The sequence below is a fragment of the Carcharodon carcharias genome, chromosome 13 (assembly GCF_017639515.1).
Source record: "Carcharodon carcharias isolate sCarCar2 chromosome 13, sCarCar2.pri, whole genome shotgun sequence".
Taxonomy (NCBI): Eukaryota; Metazoa; Chordata; class Chondrichthyes; order Lamniformes; family Lamnidae; genus Carcharodon; species Carcharodon carcharias.
In genome coordinates, this window is record NC_054479.1 from 45,166,417 (window position 1) to 45,189,674 (window position 23,258).

The 23,258-nt window shown below is 41.7% G+C and overlaps 1 protein-coding gene across 1 annotated transcript in view; it reads left to right on the forward strand.

Annotated features, from left to right (window-relative positions):
• ksr2 (kinase suppressor of ras 2) overlaps positions 1–23,258 on the forward strand; it is a 411,064-nt gene that overhangs the window by 57,680 nt on the left and 330,126 nt on the right. Inside the window, exon 2 of the mRNA XM_041203055.1 lies at positions 18,982–19,122. Within this exon, the coding sequence (XP_041058989.1) occupies positions 18,982–19,122 (141 nt within the window). The remainder of the gene's footprint in view (positions 1–18,981; positions 19,123–23,258) is intronic.

Sequence of the window (23,258 nt, forward strand, 5' to 3'; positions counted from 1 at the left end):
TGTCGCTTGCCATTTTAACACTCCACCCTGCTCTCTTGCCCACATGTCTGTCCTTGGCTTGCTGCATTGTTCCAGTGAAGCCCAGCGCAAACTGGAGGAACAACACCTCATCTTCCGACTAGGCACTTTACAGCCTTCCTGACTGAATATTGAATTCAACAACTTTAGGTCTTGAGCTCCCTCCCCCATCCCCACCCCCTTTCTGTTTCCCCCTTTTTTTTCCCAATAAATTATATAGATTTTTCTTTTCCCACCTATTTCCATTATTTTTAAATATTTTAAAATCTTTTGTGCTCTCCCCACCCCCACTAGAGCTATACCTTGAGTGCCCTACCATCCATTCTTAATTAGCACATTCGTTTAGATAATATCACCAACTTTAACACCTATGTGTTCTTTTGTTCTATTGTTGGTGAAATCTTTTGATGATCTGCTTCTATCACTGCTTGTTTGTCCCTACAACCACACCAACCCCCTCCACTTCTCTCTCTCTCTCTCTCCGCCGCCCCCCCACACACCTTAAACCAGCTTATATTTCAACTCTTTCTTGGACTCGATCTCAAGTTCTGTCGAAGGGTCATGAGGACTCGAAACGTCAACTCTTTTCTTCTCCGCCGGTGCTGCCAGACCTGCTGAGTTTTTCCAGGTAATTCTGTTTTTGTATTAAAAAATAGTGTTCAGTCTCACAAACATGTTTGGATGAAGAACGCTTGTCAGCCTCTTTGATCTTCTCTTTGCAGAGTATCAGCTCTGATGTCTTCTCATTAAAACATGAGTTATTTTATTTAAATGAGCCCAGTGCCGTGGGGCTGAATTTTCAAAGCGGGGTCATAAAACCGACACCTGGATGAATTTCGGGTCGCAACCCCGCACCTTAACAGCTTTGCTCTCATGGTGCTGTTTTTAAATTCAAATGCCTTAATTGGGCAGGAGGTGAATTCTGTGCCCATATAGTGGTGTTGAGCACCTCCAGGAGGCGGGAGCTGCCTTCATGCCGTCAGCGGCAAAGGCAGATGGCAGCCATGTTGGGGCCTGCTGCTGCCTTGCTGAATAGAGCAGATAGCTCCTTAGAGGGCCAGCAGTGTTGATGCAGATGAAAGTGTCCATGTAAGCTAAATGAAGTTACAGCGCTCAAAGTGGTGCAAATAGATCCATGAAAGAAAGGTTTCAATTAAATGCATGGAAACCTTCTGATGTTCCTGCAGTGGACCCGCCACTTGGACAGTTGGTGGACTGTTCGGGTTTGCCGAAATAAAGATGAAATGCTGCATTGTCCACCAGACATACCCTTTAACATGTTCCTTAAGGAGCTTAATGGGCTGCTAATTGGTGGCAAGGGTATTTCCTGTTTCCCTCCTGCTACCACCAGCTCCATCATTCCTTTGAAAATTCCAAATTGTCCTGGAGGAGTCGGGATCTGCGATTTCAAAATTGTGCCTGCACCAGGCCCGACATCACGCGCCAAAATCTGGCCCGTGATCTCAACTGCATTTCCTTGAGAATCTATTCCACCTGTTTATATCTCCTGTGTGAAGAAATGCAAGCTGGTGACCATCCTTAGCTTGCTCTTCACAGTCCAATTGGGGATCACTCAACAGATTGTTTCATCAGAGATAATAAGCTGGAAAAAGGTACAGGTGATGAAGTACAGAGCATGCAATGTCACTGAAATATGAAATGAGAAATAATGATTTGACAAAAGCTTTTAAATCTATTTAGGTTTAAAACTTTCAGTTTATCTTTGCCGGAAAGAAATGTCAGGGCATCTACAGCAGATCCGAATTCACAATAAGCTCATTGCTTGGTGTGAGACCAGTACCTGTTTAGGACAATATGAGACCAATAGTTTTGAATTACACTGCTGGCTCTGTACTGTTGTTCGACTATAGATAGTGGAACTCTGTCCATATACCAAAAGTACATTCACAGAGCTCTGTTCTCTGATGTCCAACTACTGATAAATTTATTATTAGCAAAGAACCAGTGTGTACATTTGCTACAAATAATATTCAAAGGATTAAGGACCAATTTAGACAGTTGCAAACTTTTTAAGCTTTACTTCATTGTGCTCCAGAAACCATCTTCGGGATCAGATATAGGTGACTTCACACACAAGGTACTTCTTCTGTTGGGAAATGGCTTCGTATCAATGTGAGATGTGTTGCATAACTTATGTATTAATTGAAATAATTGGGCTTTTGGGAGAAAAGATTTCTAGAGCTTGGAAAAGACTAAGGAGCAATAAAACGATTTAAAATATCTGTGACGGCTGTTAATTAACCAAAAACATCATTAAAATGACTATTATGAGGAGAACAGATACAGCACAATTAAAACCCTCCTCTATAGTTTTGCTATCGGCATTGTTTTTGAAAGATATTTGCATTTACCCAAAGACATATTTAAGCAACCTGAAAATTTCCCCACTCTGTTTAGGAGCCAGAGCCTCTAATCCAGCATCAATATCGCACTTGTTTATTTTTCTGTACCAACAGTATGAGAGTCAAACTTTAGATTCAGTGTGAAATACATGGGCTGTGACATCACTGCTGATGCAGTCAAGAAGGTGGGGACTTCTGAACTAGCATTTTAGTATCAGTGTGAAGATCAGCACAACATGTGCTGTGGTCACTCTTGCTTTCATTTGACTCATTGCTGTGAAGCTGAAAATGACAAAAGAGTTTGGTTACATTTTAGCACGAGGGCTCTGGACAGTTGAGGATCATTGTAAAAGCCACAGTGGGTTCCCAGTTTCACTCAGTCTTGGAAACAATTCACATCAGAACTACTGCTGTGAAACGGAACAATTTTAATTAGAGTGAAGCACACACATAACAATCTGATCCACATTGTAGCATCTGCTGACCTGTAGCACACCATTCACATTCAGGTCGCTGATTCTTTTCATTCACGGCTATATCTGCTCTGTGTGGTGCCAGAGAATTGTTGTTTATGGTTTCAGAAGGGTGATCATTTTACAAGATGATTGGCGGCCCTTCGTGAGTTTTATCATGAGTTTAAGCAGCTTTATCTGTTTCAAGCGCAGTAACAATATCCTCACGCCAAATGTTTGAATTTTTGATTCAAAGTCCGAATCAAAATACACAATTTTGCGTGGTATAATCAAAGACCTGTTTGAAATGATCGTCAATGAGCAGTTTAAGATATAGAATTGTCTTTGTAATTATTTTTAAACTGAGAAACCTAAATAACAGTCTAATGTGTGCAGGGTACCAGAACTGTTGAAGAGTAGAAGAGAAGCAAAGCTATATCAGGAAGAAGTGGTTAGATGTTGCCAAGCTTCACTTTTAAGAACCTGTAACGTACAGGAGAAAAGGAGACAAGGAGTTGCCTGATTTTGAGGCCAGGAACAAATGAATTAAAGTGGGGTGATGGCATGTCTAATTAACTTGCTGGAGTTTTTTGAAGAGGTAACAGAGCTGGTTGATGAGGGCAAGGCCATTGATGTGGTGTAAATGGGTTTCCAAAAGGCATTCGATACAGTGACACACAACAGACTTGTGAGGAAAATTATAGGTCATGGAATAAAAGGAACAGTAGCAATGTGGATACAAAATTGGCTGAGGGATAGGAAACAGAAAGTAATGGTTAATGGGTATTTTTCAGGCTGGAAGAAGGTTTGTAGTGGAGCTCCCCAGGGAACGGTATTGGGACCCTTGCTTTTCCTGATATATATAAATGATCTAGATCTTGGTGTGCAGCGTACAATTTCAAAGTTTGCGTATGACACAAAACTTGGGAGAATTGTAAAGTGTGAGGAGGACAGTGTAGAACTTCAAAAGAACATTGACACGTTGGGTGGAGTGGGCAGGTAGGTGGCAGACAAAGTTCAATGTGGAGAAATGTGAGGTGATACACTTTGGTACAAAGAACATGGAGAGACAGTATAAAATAATGCATACTATTCTAAAGGGTGCGCAGGAGCTGAGAGACCTGGTAGACATGTTCATAAGTCATTAAAGGTGGCAGGGCAGGTAGAGAGAGCTGTTCCTAAAGCATACAGTATTCTAGGCTTCATTAACAGGTGCAAAGAGTAAAAGAGCAAGGAGGTTTTGATGAACTTATATAAGACACTGATTAGACCTCAGCTGGAATATTGTGTACAGTTCTGGGCGCTACACTATAGGAAGGATGTGAGCGCAATGGAGAGAGTGCAGAAGAGGTTTACGAGAATGGTTCCAGGGATGAGATACTTCAGTTATGAGGAAAGATTGAAGAAGTTGAGACTGTTTTCTTTGGAGGGGAGAAGGCTAAGAGGAGACTTGATAGAAGTTCTCAAAATCATGAGGGGTCTGGACAGAGTAGATGGGGGGAAATTGTTCCCACACGTAAACGGATCGAGAACCAGAGGGCACAGTTTTAAAGTGTTTTGCAAAAGAAACAAATGTGAAGTGAGGAAAAACTTTCACACTGCAAGTACTTAGGGTTTGAAGTGCACTGCCTGGAAGTGTGGTGGAGGCAGGTTCAACTGAGGCATTTAAGAGGACAGTGGGTGATTATTTAAATAGAAAAAACATGTAGCATTATGGGAAAAGTCAGGAGATTGGCACTAAGTTAAAATGCTCAGAGAGCCGCTGCAGACACGATGGGCTGAATGGCTTCCTTCTACACCTTAACAATTCTGTGATTCTGTGATATTCAGTCTTGATTTCAAGACAATAACTGCAGTAATTGAAAAGTTCACTGTTCCCTTTCTGTCCAGAAAAGTTATTGGCCTTTGATTCAGGAAAAGTGAAGCTGATTCATTATTTCTTGGCTCTTCAGCCACCTATAGTTTATTTTTGTATTCAAACATTTTCATTTAGCAAACAGCCTGATGCAACTAGTGCCTCATCTTTTCTGCCCCTGTAATTTAACTGGTTTTCCCAGTGGCGTGGTCTGTACCGTGTGTTTTTTTTTGCCAACAACATTCATTAATTCTTCAGAATTCTGAGAAATTGTATCATTTCTGTTCTGTCATTCCCATCGGTCACTTTCTGCCTCAAGCATATGCTGTGTCCCTATCCTGCTCCCAACCAGACTGGTCTACAACTCTCATTGATGTTGGACACTGCTGTGTCCTACCGTTGCAGCCTTAATCCTGAATTTAGGGTTGAGGACTCTTGAATGTATCTTGGAGGTTTCCTCACATGATTTTTTGCCACCCTGCCCGCATTGGCCACCTGACAAGTCCACCCTCATGGCACACTGCCTTCCCATACTGATTTGAAGGCAAACAGGCTTTTGATTACCTAAATGGGTGATGCTGAATGTCATGGAAACAAACTTTTCATCTCATCTCCAAAATGTTTACAACAAATAAACATTCAAAGAAAATGAAAAAAAAAATCAATCTTTTTTAAACAGTTGCTTGGCAGTACAGAACTTGAATATTGCTGAAAAGAGAGTATTGTTGCTGAAACATTTGACCTTGCACTGATCAGGACAAACGCAAGAATGCCAAATTTCAAAGAATCACAACAATTTATACCACAAGAGAAAAGGGTTCTGATTGGTTGGCAGGATGACGCTGATTGGCCAAGGTGTTGCCATGGAGAAAGCAAAGGGGAGCTACAGGCTCCCCAAGTTTCTGGGTAATTCAAAAAGGGCGCAAGGCTTGAACGTATTCATTTAGTTTTCAGAGAATGGGTCCCTGCGTATGAATGTATGTGGCTTCTAGCAAGTGTGATTTTTTTTTTGATGCCAACACAATTTTTGCAACATTCCTATGACTTTTCTCCTGGGCTGCTTGTAGCAGCGCCCTGGAGATTAAACTTCAATTCCAATCATTGGGGAGGTTTGCAGGTGGTAGATGTTGAGAGGAAGGTGGAGAACAGAGTCAAGCACTCCTGCTCCTGCTGGCCTACATGCTGGAAAAGCACTAACCTGAGCATTTTTCACTGCAGTCTTCTTCCTTTAGCTGTCGGGTTTTCTGATCAGGCCCAGAAACCTAGCCAGCTAATGTGAAAGCTGGAATAGAAAACAAAGCTGAGGCACACGGCTTCATTAGGATATGCAAATAAGCGACCCACCTCCTGAGAGCAGGTTGGTCTTCTGCCTACATTCGTGCTTTACTTAAAACCGGAAATGGGCAGGTTCAAGGCGGGTTTGCTTCAAGTTTGAGACTTTAAAAATTTTTATCTCTTGCCTGATCCAATCCTGCCCATTTTGTCGAGTTAAAAATCACCCCCCCACCCCGCCCCCTTCCCACCCTGCAGTGTCCAGAGGACTGAGTGAGGAAAAGACAACTTTTGTTTGTTTGGACTTCATTGAGATCATGAAAAATTTTGGAGCTCTTCTCAGCTGCAGGTCAATGTGATTAACAATGGAAACATTTTGCAGAAGTGAGAAATATAAGCCAGGAGTGAATAATTCAGCGGAGAGATTGGAGACAGGCAAAGGCCAGGTGGAAACAATTTAGTTTCAATCAGTTATTAGTAGCAACTCAGTTTTTATGTATTAATTTTACAATAAATAAAAACATCAAACTGCAACACTATCGCAAGCTGCTTTCATGCTTGGTATATTTTTTGCTAAATTCTCGCTAGGATATAATGTGTAATCTTGCAAAACATGACATGAACCTAGGTGCATAAATCCCATAAATTCAAATCTTACAATTACAAATCTGTCATGAAATGCACAGTTATGATTTTGCCAAAAGGTGAGAGAGGCTCATAAGCATAAAAATTCCTTAAAAATTTCTTAAACCTTCATAAGCAAAAGCTCACGGGAAGATTTGATGAAATGTTATTGCCTTAGGTAATGATGCCCGTGGTGTGACAGGAAGGGACAGAGTGTAAACACATAAAAAACTGTGGCAAATAGGGTCAAAGGGGGTAAAAATGGTAAAAAGACAAAATTACTTGAAAATCAAATTGGCAGAGGTAGCCATGTAGTATTCAGAACAAAATAAATGATTTTTTTCTATTTGTTCATGGGAAGTGGGCATCGCTGTCTAGTCCAGCATTTATTGCCCTTCCCTAATTGCCCTTGTTCAAAGGGCAGTTAAGAGTTAGCCACATTGCTGTGGGTCTGGAGTCACATGTAGGCCAGACCAGGTAAGGACAGCAGATTTTCTTTCTTAAAGGACATTGACAATAGTCATTGTCAAGCTTTTAATTCCGGATTTTTAATTAATTCAAATTTTACCATCTGCCCTGGTGGGATTCAAACCCAGGTCCCCAAACCGTTACCCTGTGTTTCTGGAATACCAGTCAAGTGACAATACCACTGTGCTACCGTCTCCCCATAGCAGCACAAAAAGAAGTTAATGGGTATAGTTCTATAGCCATTACAGAGACATGGTTACAGAGAGATCAAAGCTGGGAACTAAATATTCAGGGGTATGTGACTTTTTGATAGGACAGACAGGAAGGAAAGGGTGGTGGGGTAGCTTTATTAGTACGAGATGGAACAAGTACGAAAGCAAGAAATGATCTTGGATCAGAAGATGTAGAATCCATATGGGTGGAGGTAAGAAATAAGAAGGGGAAGAAGACTGGTGGGTGTAATATATAGACCCTCTAACAGTAGCTGTGCTGTAGGACAGAGAATAAATCAGGAGATAATGAGGGCATGCAAAAAAGGCAACATATTAATCTTCATGTAGATTGAGAAAATCAAATTGGCAGAGGTAGCCATGAGCAAGAATTCATACAGTATATTCGGGACTGTTTCCAAGAGCAATGTGTTGTGGATCAACCCAGGGATCAGGCTGTTTTGGATCTGGTAATGTGTAATGAGGCTGGTTTAATAGATGATCTCAGAGTAAAAGATCCCCGAGGAAACAGTGACCATAACATGGTGGAAATTAGCATTCAGTTTGAGAGTTCTGAACTAGAAACAACTGTCCTAAACTCAAATAAAGGTAACTACAAAGGAATGAGGGCTGAGTTGGCTGGAGTGGACTGGGAAAGGAGTTTAGCAGAAAAGACAGTTGATGAACAATGGCCAACGTTTAAGAAAATAGATCGTGGCTCACAACAAAGATATATCCCGGTGAGGAAGAAGGATTCCAGGAAGGGGATAAACCAAGCATGGTTAACCAAGGAAGTTAAGGATAGCATCAAAATGAAAGAAAAAACATACAATGTAACAAAGATTATTGGTAAGCCAGAGGATTGGCAAAGCTTTAAAGACCAACAGAAGATAACCAAAAAAATAATAGAGGGAGAAAATAAACTTTGAGGGTAAACTAGCAAGTAATATAAAAATGGACAGTAAGAGCTTCTTTAAATGTATAAAAAGGAAGAGAGAGGCCAACGTCAGAGACCTTAGAGAATGAGGCTGGGGAAATAATGATGGGGAACCAGGAAATGGTAGAGGAGTTGAATAAATACTTTGCATCAGTCTTCACGGTAAAAGACACTAGTAGCATACCAAAAATACTAAATAATCATGGGGAAAAGGAGGGGGGAGGAAATAAATACTATAACAACCAATAGAGAAAAAGTACTAGGGAAACTAATGGGGCTAAAGGCCTATAGGTCACCTGGACCTGATAGGTTGCATCCTAGAATATTAAATGACATAGCCGCAGCGATAGTGGATGCACTGGTAGTAATCATCTAAGAATCCGTAGGTTCTGGAAAAACCTAGAGGATTGGAAAACTGCCAATGTAACACCCTTATTCAAAAAGGGAGGGAGACAAAAAACAGGTAGCTATAGGCCATTTAGCTTAACATCTGTCATTGGGAAAATGTTAGAGTTTATTAAAATGGATCTAATAGAAGAGCATTTAGAAATGTGTAATATAATCAAGCAGAGTCAGCATAGCTTCATGAAGGGGAAATTGTGCCCGACAAATTTATTAGAATTCCTCGAGGAGGTAACAAGCAGGATAGATAAAGGGCAACCAGTAGATGTAATATATTTGGATTTCCAAAAGGTGTTCGATAAGGTACCACACTTTAGGCTACTTAGTAAGATAAGAGCCCATGGTGTTGGGGGTAGTATATTAGCTTGGATAGAGAACTGGCTAGCTAATAGAAGACAGAGAGCTGGGATACAGGAGGCTTTTTCAGGGCAGCAACCTGTAACTAGTGGAGTGCCACAGGGATCAATGCTGGGGCCACAATTATTTATAATATATTAATGGCTTGGATGAGGGAAATGAATGTACTGGACCAAGCTCGCGGATAACCCAAAAGTAGGTGGGAATGCCAGTGGTGAGGATGACACAAAGAGCCTATAGAGGGATATAGACAGGTTGAGTGGGTGGGCAAAAATGTGGAAGATAGAATATAATGTGGGAAAATGTGAGGTTATACATTTTGGCAGGAAAAGTAGAGGAGCTGAATATTAATTAAATGGAGAAAGACTGAAGAAAGCTACAGAACAGAGGGATTGGGGGGTCTTCATGCATGAATCCCAAAAAGCTAGCATACAAGTTCAGCAGGTAATAGGTAAGGCAAATGGAATGTTGGCCTTTATTTCAAAGGGAATGGAGTATAAAAATAGGGAAGTCTTGCTAAAATTATACAAGGCACTAGTTAGACCACACCTAGAATACTGTGAACAGTTTTGATCCCCTTTGCTAAAGAAAGATATATTGGCATTGGAGGCAGCCCAGAGAAAGTTCACAAGGTTGATCCTGGGCATGGAGGCATTTTCTTATGAGGAGAGGTTGAGTAGGTTGGACCTGGATTCATTGGAGTTTAGAAGAATGAGAGGTGACCTTATTGAAACATGTAAGATTCTTAGGGGACTTGACAGGGTAGATGTTGAGAGGTTGTTTCCCCTTGTGGGAGAGTCTAGGACCAGAGGGCATAATCTCAGAGTAAGGGGATGCCCATTTAAAACAGAGATGAGGAGGAATTTCTTCTCTCAGAGGGTAGTCAATCTGTGGAATTCTTTACCGCAGAGAGATGTAGAGGTTGGGTTGCTAAGTATATTCAAGACTGAGATAGACAGCTTCTTAATCAGTAAGAGAATCAAGGGTTATGGGGAAAAGGCAGGAAAGTGGAGCTGAGGAATATTAGATCAGCTTCTTAATCAGAAAGAGAATCAAGGGTTATGGGGAAAAGGCAGGAAAGTGGAATTGAGGAATATCAGATCAGCCATATCTCATGGAATGGCAGAGCAGATTTGATGGGCTGAATGGCCTACTTCTTCTATGTCTTATGGTCTCATGGACTTGAAACAGTGGGCGGAATCTTCCGTTCTCGGTGGGTGCCTTGCCCACTGCCTGAAAAAGCAGCGAGACACCCATATTGACTCTGAGGAGGAAGCCCTTCTGCATCTTCTGTCCATCAGGCAGTTAAATTGACAGTGATGGGCAAGTTATGATTTCCAATGGGCAATTCTCCTGCGTCCAGAACCCTCAGAAATGTCTCCGACTCTGAATTAGACTTGGAGACTTTGGAGGATTCCGATTCACTTACCCAGGAACTATTAGACAGGAAAGCACCATGTCTAACTCCTGGGTAACTGTCCAGCTGACTCATTGACTCCCCACCAATCCACCCCCAACTCCCCCTGACCATCCAACACCCCCGACCCTCTGATTCCCTTATAACCGCCCCCCCCCCCCCGACCCTCTTGAGTGCCCCGAACTTCCGATTTCTTCCCAACACTACAATTGCCCCAACCCTTGAACTCCCCCCAATGCTCCAACACCTCCCCTCCCTTTGTCTCACCCCTACCCTCCAACTCCCCCCGACCCTCCGACGCCCCCTGATCCTCCGGCTTCCCCGACCCCCTGACTCCACTCTCAAACCTCCGACTCCCCCCAACCAGCCTGGCCTGACCTCACTGCCCTACCCACACTGGCACCCTACCCACCCTGTCATCTTACCTACCCTGTCACCTATCACACCGTCACTCTGCCCGCACTATTACCAAACATCCTACCCCCCTACCCACCCCTACTGATTTACCTCACTCACACTTGTTCACTAACACAGTGAAAAGCTATTTAAATGTCCCAAAGCTTTTCAGTCTGTTAGTGAATGAAGACGTACCAAAATACGGCAAATAATGATGTAAAAAGGTGGTTTGGCTCGGCTTCCCCCCACAAGCCTGTGCTACGAGGAAGGACTCCCAGAACTGGTACGCTGAGGAAGCCGGGTTTGGATGTCTGGGTGGGAAATGCGGAACTCTGATGCTATGTAAAAAAATAGTATTGGAGTGGCAATCTGAAAGTGATTGCCACTCACGGAGGATTCGGCTGTCTCTGTTCACGTTGTGTATGCTGTGCGGTATTTAATCTCGCTGGGAAATGTGTAAAGGGTAATATGCTGCCACCTAGTGGAGTCTAATGGAACTTTTCATATATACATCAAATTTAAATTCAATTTTATCAGGCTGAATTTATTAGAACCATTTGCTTGCATGACAGAAAATACTATTTGGTTGGACCAAGTGGATTTATTCCCTGTTGTAATCTCTATGCATTTAGTTTCTTTTATACACTCAAAGAAAATTAAGATGCTAGGTGCAAATTATGTTGTTTGATCATAAAGCTTGACATTTCCTTGGAGCTGCTCCTGCTCTGCATTGTAACTTCACTGGTAGTACAGCAGAAGCAATGTTAATGCACTTATGATGAAGATAAAGTGACAAAGAAGCTCCAAAGAAACTCTGTACCAAATATTCACTGAATTGCCTGTTACATAAGCGTGCGATATTGTTCACTGCAGAATTTCGCAAAATAATGTTTTCTCACTGCTTCTGATGTAATTAAGTGATATTGTGGAATGGATGTTGGTCAGGGCACCAAGAGAGCTCCCCTGTTGATCTTAAACTGATTACTGAGAGGGCAGATGGATCCTCAATTTACTATCTCACATGAAAGATAACACTTCTGACAGGACAACACTCCCCAAGTATTGAACCAGAATGCCAGCTTAGATTATGGTCCAGGACTACTGAAACAGGGTGTCTCAGGTGAGCACCATGAGTTGGATATTTTCCATACCCTTCAACTGTAGTTAATTTTTGGAAATGTGAATTGATAACTCTTTAACCAATGAAATTTTAGAATAGAGGAAGAAACAGAGAAACAGGGTGAATTGAAATCAAATTAGATATAGAAAGAAAAATGAAGTCAGAGAAAGGAAGATTGGAAAAAGATAAGAGGCATAAAGGAAAAGTAAAAAAATATATCAATTTAACATTTAATAAACCTCTGGGAACAATTTACTGTCCCCAGAGGTGAGACTCCACTGTCTCAGTTGTTTCTTTCTAGGCCTCCAAGGTTGAGAACCATTTCAGAAACATATATTTTGCCATTAAAAGGGTCCTAATGACATGAAATACCAGCCCTAACTAGTTATGGCAAGCTTGATACATACTTATGGTGCAAATCCAGAAATTTCCTGAAACAACTGGTAAGGTTTGGGGTGCGCTCCTGTTTCTTCAAAGCTAACAGCAGAGTGGCTAAAATCGTCCAGCAATTTATGACAATTCCAACTCACACGAAATCTCTTCGTCAGCACTAATTGCTGAATTTTTTAATGCACTGATAACATGCAACTTTAACTCTTTGTTAATTTGTTGGCACACTCTTCTGCATTGCCTCTGGATTAGAGCTTGAACTATGATCTTCTCTAATTTAACAGTGTTTATAGAGAATGGATTTTAGTTTGCTGCTGTTTATTTATTTTGATTTAGTTTATTTCATTTTATTTGTTTAATTTAATTCAGTCTAAATATCTCTTCTGGATTCCTCATCAGGATTTTGTTCGGTCTGAGAACTTGAAAACTATTAAACAATGAACCTATGAATGTTTCTGAGGTACCTTTAGTTTGTTTAGTAAAGATTGTATAAGTTAGCAAACGTAATTATCGTGTAGTAAATATCTGCCCATGTGGTGCATCCTGGGGGTGCGTATTAGGAAACTGCACAGTCCCCTTCAGCCTATTCTTTTTAAAAAGTGTAAAATTTACACTTAAATATTTTATGCTAAGCACATAAAGATTGGAACTGCTGACTATGGGGAATGTGGTGCTTGAGAGCATAAAGGGAGCTGAGGAAAGGTCTGGAGGCTGGTAAGGGGCTACATAGTGAGGTGGTTTGAGCCTAGATGATCTAAAATGATCCAATAACCATTTGTATTCTATTCTGCTTGATTCTTTCCCCAAAAAGACTGTTATATCCTACTCTCCCCAAAACTGACAGATCCTAGAAACTCTCAAAACTGCAAGACTCTGAACTCCCAAATGCTCTAAAACCTCTTTTCCAGTCCTACAGTTCAGAACACCTGTCTTCCCACTTCTCCTCATTATTAGTTGCCTACCTGTTTATGATTTTCACAGATGGTTAATAAACATTAAATAGCATTTCACTATCTCAGGCTTACATATTAGATATATGTTAGATTAGATCAGATATTTCCTGCCAGGCCACACACCCTATAACACATTTCTATTACTTTAATATTTTTTGTCATGTTTTTCCTCTGATGCTTTTTTGTCACGGTTAAACGTCCCAATTCATTTTAATTCCCTTCTGAGATAGCAGCATTTCCAAGATAGGGAAATGTAAATTCTAGAAATCTAAAATAAAGTTCCATGCCTCAAACACTAACCTGCCTTTTCTCTTTTTGGAAGTACTTATATCTAGCTTAAATTTCCAGAAATTTCCGTTTTAATGCTCAATGGAATATTTTAAAATAATTTAAATTGGATACTTTGTAATTGTTTTATTTAAAGTTTTCTGCAGGTAATTACTGAGACTGCAGGACTCGGTGAACATTTCTTTCAACCGTTTTTCTTCTCTGCCCTAATGAAAGTCAGTTATTCTGTTATAGCAACAGAAGTTTTTAGAAATATTTAGAAATATTGCATCAAGTTTTCTAATTGGAATCTAGCAAATAGTGGGAAACTATATGAATGTAAACTCTATGTAAATTTTATATGTATTGCACTGAGTGATGATGTAAAAAAAAACAGACTGAACAAAGGATGTGTTGCCATTGGGGTTATTACAGAAGGTGTGTCAGAATTATGTTCATAACTCCAGATCACTTTCTCAGTTACATCAGCAGGCAATGATTGGACATGGCACTAAGTGCAGGGTAAATTCATTCCGCTGTGAAGCCAGGTTGAAAATATGTTTACGCTCTCACAACAGATTTTTCTTATTGATAACTTCAGTGCTTACCACTGGAAAGTTTGTGTGTTGAAGACATAGATTAGGACAGGATCAGGCTTGGTTCTGATTACATGGTGTGTTGCGATTCTGGGATAGACCTGTAACTTTTTAAAAAGAAAGGAATCTCAATGAAGCCGATGAAAAGAAAACTGAGACACAAGATTTCACCCTTTAGAACTTTTACTGTAGCAAACAAACTAAAATCAACATAATTCAAACATTGATTTACAGACAAATGATACTTATGCCAGGATTTTCCAGTCGGCGATTTGGGAGTGGGGCATGCTTGCCGATGGGAAAATGACGTGGGATGAGTCGGGAGGAACACCTGACGTCATCCCTGTCCCTTTAAATTTTCAGGAAAGCGGGCGGACAGCAAAATCAGCCAATTAAGGCCATTGACAGGCTAATTAAGATTGTTAAAAACCCTGCCCGTCCAACCTTAAGGCTGGCGGGATGAGGTTTCATGTCCGTTTTTAAAAAGTGTGATAAAGATAATGTTTTTTATTAATATGTCCCATCTTGTGTGACGTTGTCACATGAGGGGGACATTTTAATAATTTTAATATTTTTCTATTTTTGGTGTTTTTTTATCTGTCAGTAATCTCCCTGAGACAGCACTTAGTCTCAGGGAGATGTGCACTCTTTCGCATGCATGCGCGAAAGAGCACACTTTGACAGATGGGGAATCCCTCCCCCCCGCACAGGAAGCGCATAGCGCTTCCTGTCGGGCAGGCCACTGGGTGGGCCTTAATTGGCCCGCCCACTCAAAATGGCAGCAGGCCCCGTTTCGGTGGCGGGGGTCGGCTGTCCGCCCGCTGCCAGGCCGGTGGGGCCCACATGCCCAACAAGGGCAAAATTCTGCCCTTAATTTCATTTTAAGTAGTCAATACAGCAAAGACATGTCTCACAAAACCACAAGCACCTGCTTCACTCCCAGCACACGTGGCACCACATGCAGTTATAAAGTTCTTTAATTTGGCGTCCTGTATATAGCATCCCACAACTTTTCACTCAATTGATTTTGCTGTCAAGTCATGTTCACCGGCAATCACATTATATCCAAAGTTCCTGAATATAGTTAACACCAACAAGGCACGAGTCTAAAAAACCCTCTCTCACATGGGCCACGCCAGACTTTAGGGTGTGATTTTCCGGAGTTCATTTTTAACCAACCAGCCAACAATATCCCGTTCACGAGCCTTTGATACAAATGTAGCTATTTCGCATGACTTTAGGATTTAGTCCCTTTTATCTTGCTCATACATTGCTTCTCAAGATCTTCTGGAATTCTATTTTCCTTCTTACTGCCAAACAAAAACAAATGACCTTTTGATAGTAAGCTTTGCTGACTTCTCCGCACACGAATTCTATGTCCTTCCACACAGCCCTGGTGCAACAGAGCAGACTGGAACCGGATATCACCCCCAATTAGCTTTCTTCACAACAGCAAACTCAGCCAGAGCTTAAGTTCTTTGAAATTATGTGATACCAAGAAGCCCAATTAACCCCATCCCCCACACCCCCTTTCCAGAAACCTCTTGGTTTCACTTTGGACTTAAAGGAACATTTACAAAAAGAAAATACAGGCTTTTCCCCAAATCACAAATGCCTTCAAAGCACAAATGTGTTAGAGGAGTTGTTCAGGTCAAAACCCTGGAGCCCCCTGCCTAACAGCACTGTGGGTATATGACACCACATGGACTGCAGTGGTTCAAGATGGCAGCTCACCATCACCTTCTCAAGGGCCATTAAGGGTGGGTGATAAATGCTGGCCTAGACAGCAATGCCCACATACCATGAATGAATAAAAAAAATTATGTGCTCCCCAAATTCCAAAAGGGTCCAGACATCGAGAATCAGGTATCATAGGTTAATTAGCACATAGCACATACAATAATATTTAAATATACACTTAAAAAGTAACCTTTACAACCAGGCCTAATGATGGGTTTTTGGGGATTTTAACATGTTAAAGTTCTGAGCTATATTTAGACCTTTATGAATCCAAATATGCATTGCATACAAACACTGTTTATAAATTCCGCTTACAATCTCTGTGACAAGTCACACAATTCTACAATACATAATCATATAGAAGTTAAAATATAACTTCATATAGAGAGAATTTAATTGACTTGTCTCTAAACAATAGCTTTAGTTTTTGTTACTTGAGAAGAAGGAAGACTTTATTATTTTGTTAGTAGTTTCACATAATTGCTATTCTACCAAGTGAACTTCGAATTCTAAGCCTCTCTTTGATTCAGTACTATTCCATATCAATCAGTCAAACTCTAGATTCGACAGACACTCCAGTTAAAAGCATGATGTATACTTTGATGCTTTTCTTACACAACTAACTGCTTTTCTGCTCTGTTGTTAAATAATTTATTGGCAATCTTTAATTAAACCTCTCACTACTTCATTTTGAAGCTGATCATTGTAACAAGGTCAGCCCTGGTTCAATAGCCCAGTGGTACATTAAATTGACTTAAATATCCCTGCTTAGCACCCAAAGGCTAAAGGTTAATGTTTCCACAAAGAATAGAGAAATCAATAGTGGTAATAGTAATAATGATATATTAGTAGACTCTGGACAGTTTGACTAACCCTTTCCTTACAATGTTTAAATAGCTTTTTTCTATTTTTTCATGGGATGTGGGCATCGCTGGCTAGGCCAGCATTTGAAACATCCTTAATTTCCCTGAGGAAGGTGGTAGTGAGCCACTTTCTTGAACTGCTGCAGTCCATCTGGTAATAGGTACACTCACTTTGTTGTTAGGAAGGGAGTTCCAGGATTTTGACCCAGTGACAATGAAAGAACAGTGATATAGTTTCAAATCCGGATGGTGTGTGGCTTGGAGAGGAACTTGCCGGTGGTGGTGTTCCCATGTACCCTCTGTCCTTGTCCTTAGTTGTGTAAGAAAAGCATCGAAGTATACATCATGTTTTTAATTGGAGTTTCTGTCGAAGCAAGAGTTTGACTGATTGATATGAAATAGTACTGAATCAAAGGGAAGCTTAGAATGGTAGAAGCCGCAGGTTTGGGTGGTACTGTCTAAGGAGCCTTGGTGAATTGCTGCAGTACAACTTGTAGATGGTACACACTACTACCACTGTGTGTCGGTGGTGGAGAAAGTGAATGTTTGTTGATGGGGTGCTAATCAAGTGGGTTGCTTTGTCCGAATAGTGTCAAGCTTCTTCAATGTTGTTGGAACTGTGCTCCTCCAGGCAAATGGAGAGTATTCCATCACACTCCTGACTTGTGCTTTTTAGATGGTTGTCAGCTTTTGGGGAATCAGGAGGTGAGCTACTTTTTTAAAAATTCATTCATGGGATATGGGCATCGCTGGCTAGGCCAACGTTCACTGCCCATCCCTAATGGCCCTTGAGAAGATGGTGGTGAGCTGCCTTCTTGAAACCTCGAGTCCATGTGGTGTAGATACACCCACATTGCTGTTAAGGAGGAAGTTCCAGGATGTTGATCCAGCGACAGTGAACGACTGACGATATATTTCCAAGTCAGAATGGTGGGTGGGATGGAGGGGAAATTCCAGGTGGTGGTGTTCCCATGTGTCTGCTGCCCTAGTCCTTCTAGATGATAATGATAATGGGTTTGGAAGGTGCTGTCTAAGGAGCCTTGGTGAGTTCCTGCAAGCGGATCTTATAGATGGGACACACTGCTGCTACTGTGCATTGGTGGTGGAGGGAATGTAAGTTCAGGGATGGGGATGTGATGACAATCAAGTCGGCTGCTTTGTCCTGGATGGTGTCAAGTTTCTTGAGTGTTATTGGAGCTGCACTCATCCAGATAAGTGGAGTGTATTCCATCACACTCCTGACTTGTGCCTTGTAGATGGTGCATAGGTTTTGGGGAGTCAGGAGGTGAGTTACTTGCTGCAGGATTCCTAGCTTCGGACCTGCTCTTGTAGCCATTGTGTTTAAATGTCTAGTCCAATTCAGTTTCTGGTCAATGGTAACCCCAGGACATTGACAGTGGGATTTCAGCGATGGTAATGCCATTGAATGTCAAGGGCAATAGTTAGATTCTCTGTTATTGGTGATGGTCATTTCCTGGCACTTGTGTGCGTGAATGTTACTTGCCACTTGTCACCCAGCCTGTATATTGCCCAGGTCTTGCTGCATTTGGACATGGACTGCTCCAGTATCTGAGGAGTTATGAATAGTGCTGAACATTGTGCAATCATCAGCGAACATCCCCACTTCTGACCTTATGACGGAAGGAAGGTCATTGATGAAGCAGCTGAAGATGGTTGGGCCTAGGACACTATCCTGAGGAACTCCTGCAGTGAAGTCCTGGAACTGAGATGATTGACCTTCAGCAACCACAACCATCTTTCTGTGTGCTAGGTGTGACTCCAACCAGCGAATAGTTTCCCCCCTGATTCCCATTGACTCCAGTTTTGCTAGGTACTACATTCAGTTAAATGCTGCCTTGATGTCAAGGGCAGTCAATGTCATCTCACTCATGGCCAACAAAAAAATCAGACATGACTGGAGGCAGCCGCTGTTTTATATTGGTAGCTGCCTCTGTGAAATGTGCGGGCACAATCCCAACCTGGGCTCATTCCCGCCTCTGCGAAAATGGTAGGTGCCATGTCCGGGGGCGAGACTTCCAGATTTCTGCCTCTTCCACCATTTTCATAACAATGGAGAGGCTTTCCACTGTTGCGAAAATCCAGGCCAGAGAGGGGAGAAAATCGTAAAGCTGTGATAAATGCTAATAATTTTGTTTCAATCAGTATCGATGAAAGATAAATCCCAAGCTGCTGCCTTTGGGTCTGGTAAGGATTTGTGTACAATCTTTCTTCAAAGGAATAATTCACTGGCATTTTCTAACAATTCTTTTTCTTTGTTTTAGGGCAAACTTGTGAAGTACTTCAGCCGCCAGCTTTCCTGTAAACGCAAAGTCTCTCTGCAGGAGCGGAGTGCTGAGTTAGACGGGTTTCCACACCTTGTGCATTGGTTTCGGATTGTAAATATCCGCAAGGAAGTGATAGAGGTAAACCTGGTTAAAACATCATTTTTGAGTAACCATTACACTGTTGGTATGATGCACTGTTTGCAGTATTAGTGGATTGAATGTAGTACAAATCGGATTTATTAATCTGCATTCCTTTATGTCATCTAGAATTTGGGGAGATTTCTCTGTATTTCTTTAATTCCACCTCTTCTTTTCCAATATATTTTGATAAGTGAGTCCCCTCCTAACTCAGGTAGGTCTGAAGCACAGCTGTAAGATGCAGATTTTGCAAATTAAAAATGTTGCCATAAGAATGCTTTGTTCGAAGTTGGAAGCTTGGGAAGGTCATAGACTCAATGAATTGGTCTGTGTTGAGTTCACTGATCACATCCTGGGGGGTGGTCAGGTGCTACAAATGGCTTCAGCATGCGAGGCAGGGGAAACTACAGTGGATTCCTGCTCCTGATCGACAGCAGCAGCATTTATATTTAAATTTAAATGCCTGTACTTCAGTGAAGGAAAACATCCCACAGCACTTCACAAATGCACAATGAGATGATAATGGATCATTTAGCAACCCCCTTTTGGAAATAGTCTTAGGGTAGGATTGCTGTCGGCTTTATTTATTATCACAAAGTCGAATAACCTGTCATCAATCATTGCTTAGACCAGTAAATGTAGACTGGCCACTTAAGCAAGGGAGTGAAGAGTGCCCAGTGTATGGGATCTGTAGCCCATTAAGAAGTAACTGCAGGAGGTGGGTTGGTGGACAGGTGGGAAATTGTGGGTGTGAGGGTGGAAAGGAATTGCTGCCAGTCGTTGGCTAAATGTCCTGTGCTTGTAAATAATTCTCAGTTTACCTCTGCCCTATATTCTCCTTGTCACCCCATGTTCTCCTGATTGTATTACTTCATGTCAGGTGTTGCTCCATGAGAGGTGACAGTGCTTTGGGGCCCTGCTCATATCCAATACTAAACAAAAATATCACAGGCCATTCAACTATGTGGGAATCACATCCCAGTACAAAGCTAAGTTTAATTGCTCCACCATTGGATGCCATGCCATCAGCCAATTGAGTCCTAAGCTCTGCAATTCCCTCCTTGAGTTTCTTTGCCTCTCTATTTTTCTCTCTCTCATCCTTTAAGACACTCCTTAAAATTGACCTCATCTGTTCTAATATCCTTACATGGTTTGGTATTAAATATTGTTTTATTGGCAGTACTGTATCACGCATTGGGACATTTTCTATGTTAAAGGTATATATGAATGCAAGTAGTTGTTGTTGTTATTGCCTCATGGCCCTGCACTCCAGAATTTTCTTCCTAAATTCTTCTCCCTTGCTACATCTCTCACTATTTTGAAAACATACCTCATCAAGTTCGCCTGTGGTCTCCTTCCCTCGCTGTTTTCTCAATTTTAATCAGTACCCGATTTCTGACAGGCAGTCCCCCTTCTCCCCCAACCCGCAAACACACCTTTCCTCCCCCATAATGAAGCACTTCGGGATATTTCAGTAAATTAAAGGTGGAAAATTAAAGTAGAAAAATGTGACACAAGTTATTCTTGTTGAATGGAACTGCTTCATTCCAGTGCATTTACCCACTGAGATACTGTGAAAACGTTCATTTATCATTAATAATTCATGTTTCCTTTCAAGTATCTTTTGTCTTCCCTGTGTAAATACTTGATTCTCTGACCGAGGTGGTAGTCACGAGCTACTATTTAAAGTCTGCCTGTCATTGCTCTAAAGCAATGGAGACTTACAGGAACTTTACAGAGTGATTGGAGATTAATTTCCTTTCTCTGGTTCCTGGGAATTATCTTTTCCTGTCATCGCCACTAAACATCATAGTTGACATTGGAATCTTGTTTACTGCTCCACACAGTTTTTAGAAGGTTGCAAACTTCATAGTGAGGGAATGATCGTCCTGTTAATCTGTCCTCATTTCCCTGAAACTCTCCTACATCTGGCAGAGAGCTAGAAAAACTGTTCCAGTGGCTGTCACCCAAGCTTTAAATTCATTTTTTTTTCAGTCAATCTTCGCCCAATTCCTTCCTCACCAGTAGATTCCTTAATGGAGTTACAGTTGCCATGGGAACTTTTCTAAATGGGATCTCAATTTGCTTAAGAGTCAACCACATAACATGGGACTGGAGTCTCATGTAGACCAGATAAGGTAGGGGTGATACATTCCACCATGAAGGACATGAGCAATCCAGTCATTTTATACTGACCCAGAAATATTGAATTTAATTTTGCCATGGTGCAACTTGAACTCACAACCTTCAGGTTGCCAGGCCAGAAACGTAGCCTCTACACAACTGCTTCTGACCATAATAAGAACAGAAAATTCTGGAAATACCCAGCAGGTCTGGTAGCATCTGTAGAGAGAGAAACAGAGTTAACGTTTCAGGCCAATGACCTTTCACCAACCGGGAAAGCTTAGAATTATAACAGGTTTTAAACATGTAGGGAAAGTGGGAAGCGGGACAGAAAGAGCGAAAGGGATGGGGTGGAAGGCAGGAGGGATTAAACGACGAAAGGGATGACAGAACATGGTAAAAGGGAAAGGTAATGGGACAAATAACAGAGCTAAATATATGTTTAGAAGAGGTATAGGTGGAAAAGAATCATTATCAATAGCTGAGATCCAAAAATAAAAAAAAAGGATGAGGTCAGATGATCTGAAATTGTTGAACTCAATTTTGAGTCCGGAAGGCTATAAAGGGCATAATCAAAAGTTGAGATGCTGTTCCTCAAACTTACATTGACCTTCATTAGAACAGTGCAGAGGGCTAAAGACAGAGAGGCCAAAGTGGGAGCAGGGTGGAGAATTAAAATTACAAGCGACCAGAAGCTCAGGGTCAAGCTTGTGGGCTGAGTAGAAGTGTTCTCAAAGCAATTACCCAATCAGTAGTTGGCCTCAGCAGTGTAGAGGAGACTGCATCGTGAGCAAAAAATCCCAGTGTTCTATATTGAAAGAAGTACAAGTAAATCACTGTTTTACCTGTTTAGGGCCTTGGACAGTAGGAAGGAAGGAGATGAAAGGTAGGTGTTGCATGACTAACTGTGACCAGCTCTTCCCAACTGAGGACTCAGCTCTCTATTAGGTTGGACCTTCGGCTGGGGAACAGCGATATCAAAGACTTGTTAGCGTGGGGTGAATTGCGAATGTTGAGTTCTCCCGACTTCCTGACCCACCCACTATCTGCAGGTCAACTGAGTGAAAAATCTACCTGTTAACTCTCTTTCTGTCTCTACAGATGCTGTCGGACCTGCTGATACTTTCAGCATCTGCAGTATTTTTCTTTTGTATTATTGTCTGTGAGCATTAATCATGTTTGAGTCTTGACAGTGAGTGTCATTGAACTCTTTACTTGTGGGGCCATCGTGGCTGATTGTGATCCACTTCTCACCTGATGTCCACCGACATGTATTTCCAGCAGAGTTCTCTGGCTAGGGGCAGCAATTTGCCATTAGGACTCGAGAGGGTGAGTTCCCAACCCTGGCCAATGCCTTACATATCATGCAGTCCTGCTGCGGCTTCCCCACTGCGACTTGTGCAAGGCCAAGCCCCACTGCTTGAGCCTTTGTGCAACTCATCAGTATGTCTGAACCCCCCAAACTGAACATTTTCTTGAGGCCCCAGCAAGACAATTGCTGGACCTCCAATCAGGAACAGGAAGTCCAGCAGACTTGCCCTTCTCTTACATGGGGTGCTGAAGCTATTGTTAGTTGTGGCTCAGTTGACAGCACTCTCGTCTCTCAATCAAAGGCTATGGGCTTAAATCTAACCATAAAATCTAGGCCAATACTCCAGTGCAGTACTGAGGGAGTGCTGCACTATCCTGAGGTTCTGTCTTTTGAATGGGATGTTAGACTGAATCCGTGTCTGTCTTCTTGGGTGGACGTAAATGATCCCGTGGCACATTTTGAAAAACAGAAGGGGGGTTTTTCCCGATGTCCTGGCCAAGTATATTTATCCTTCAACCAAAATCACAAAAATAGATTATCTGACCATTGGCTTATTCTTGTTTGTGGGATCATTGTATGCCTAAATTAGCTGCTGGGTTTCCCACATTGCAACAGTGACTACACAATATATAAATACCCTTCTTTCTATTGCACTGTTGAACTGGCCGAAATCAACGAACTCAGCATAGGCCACTGATAG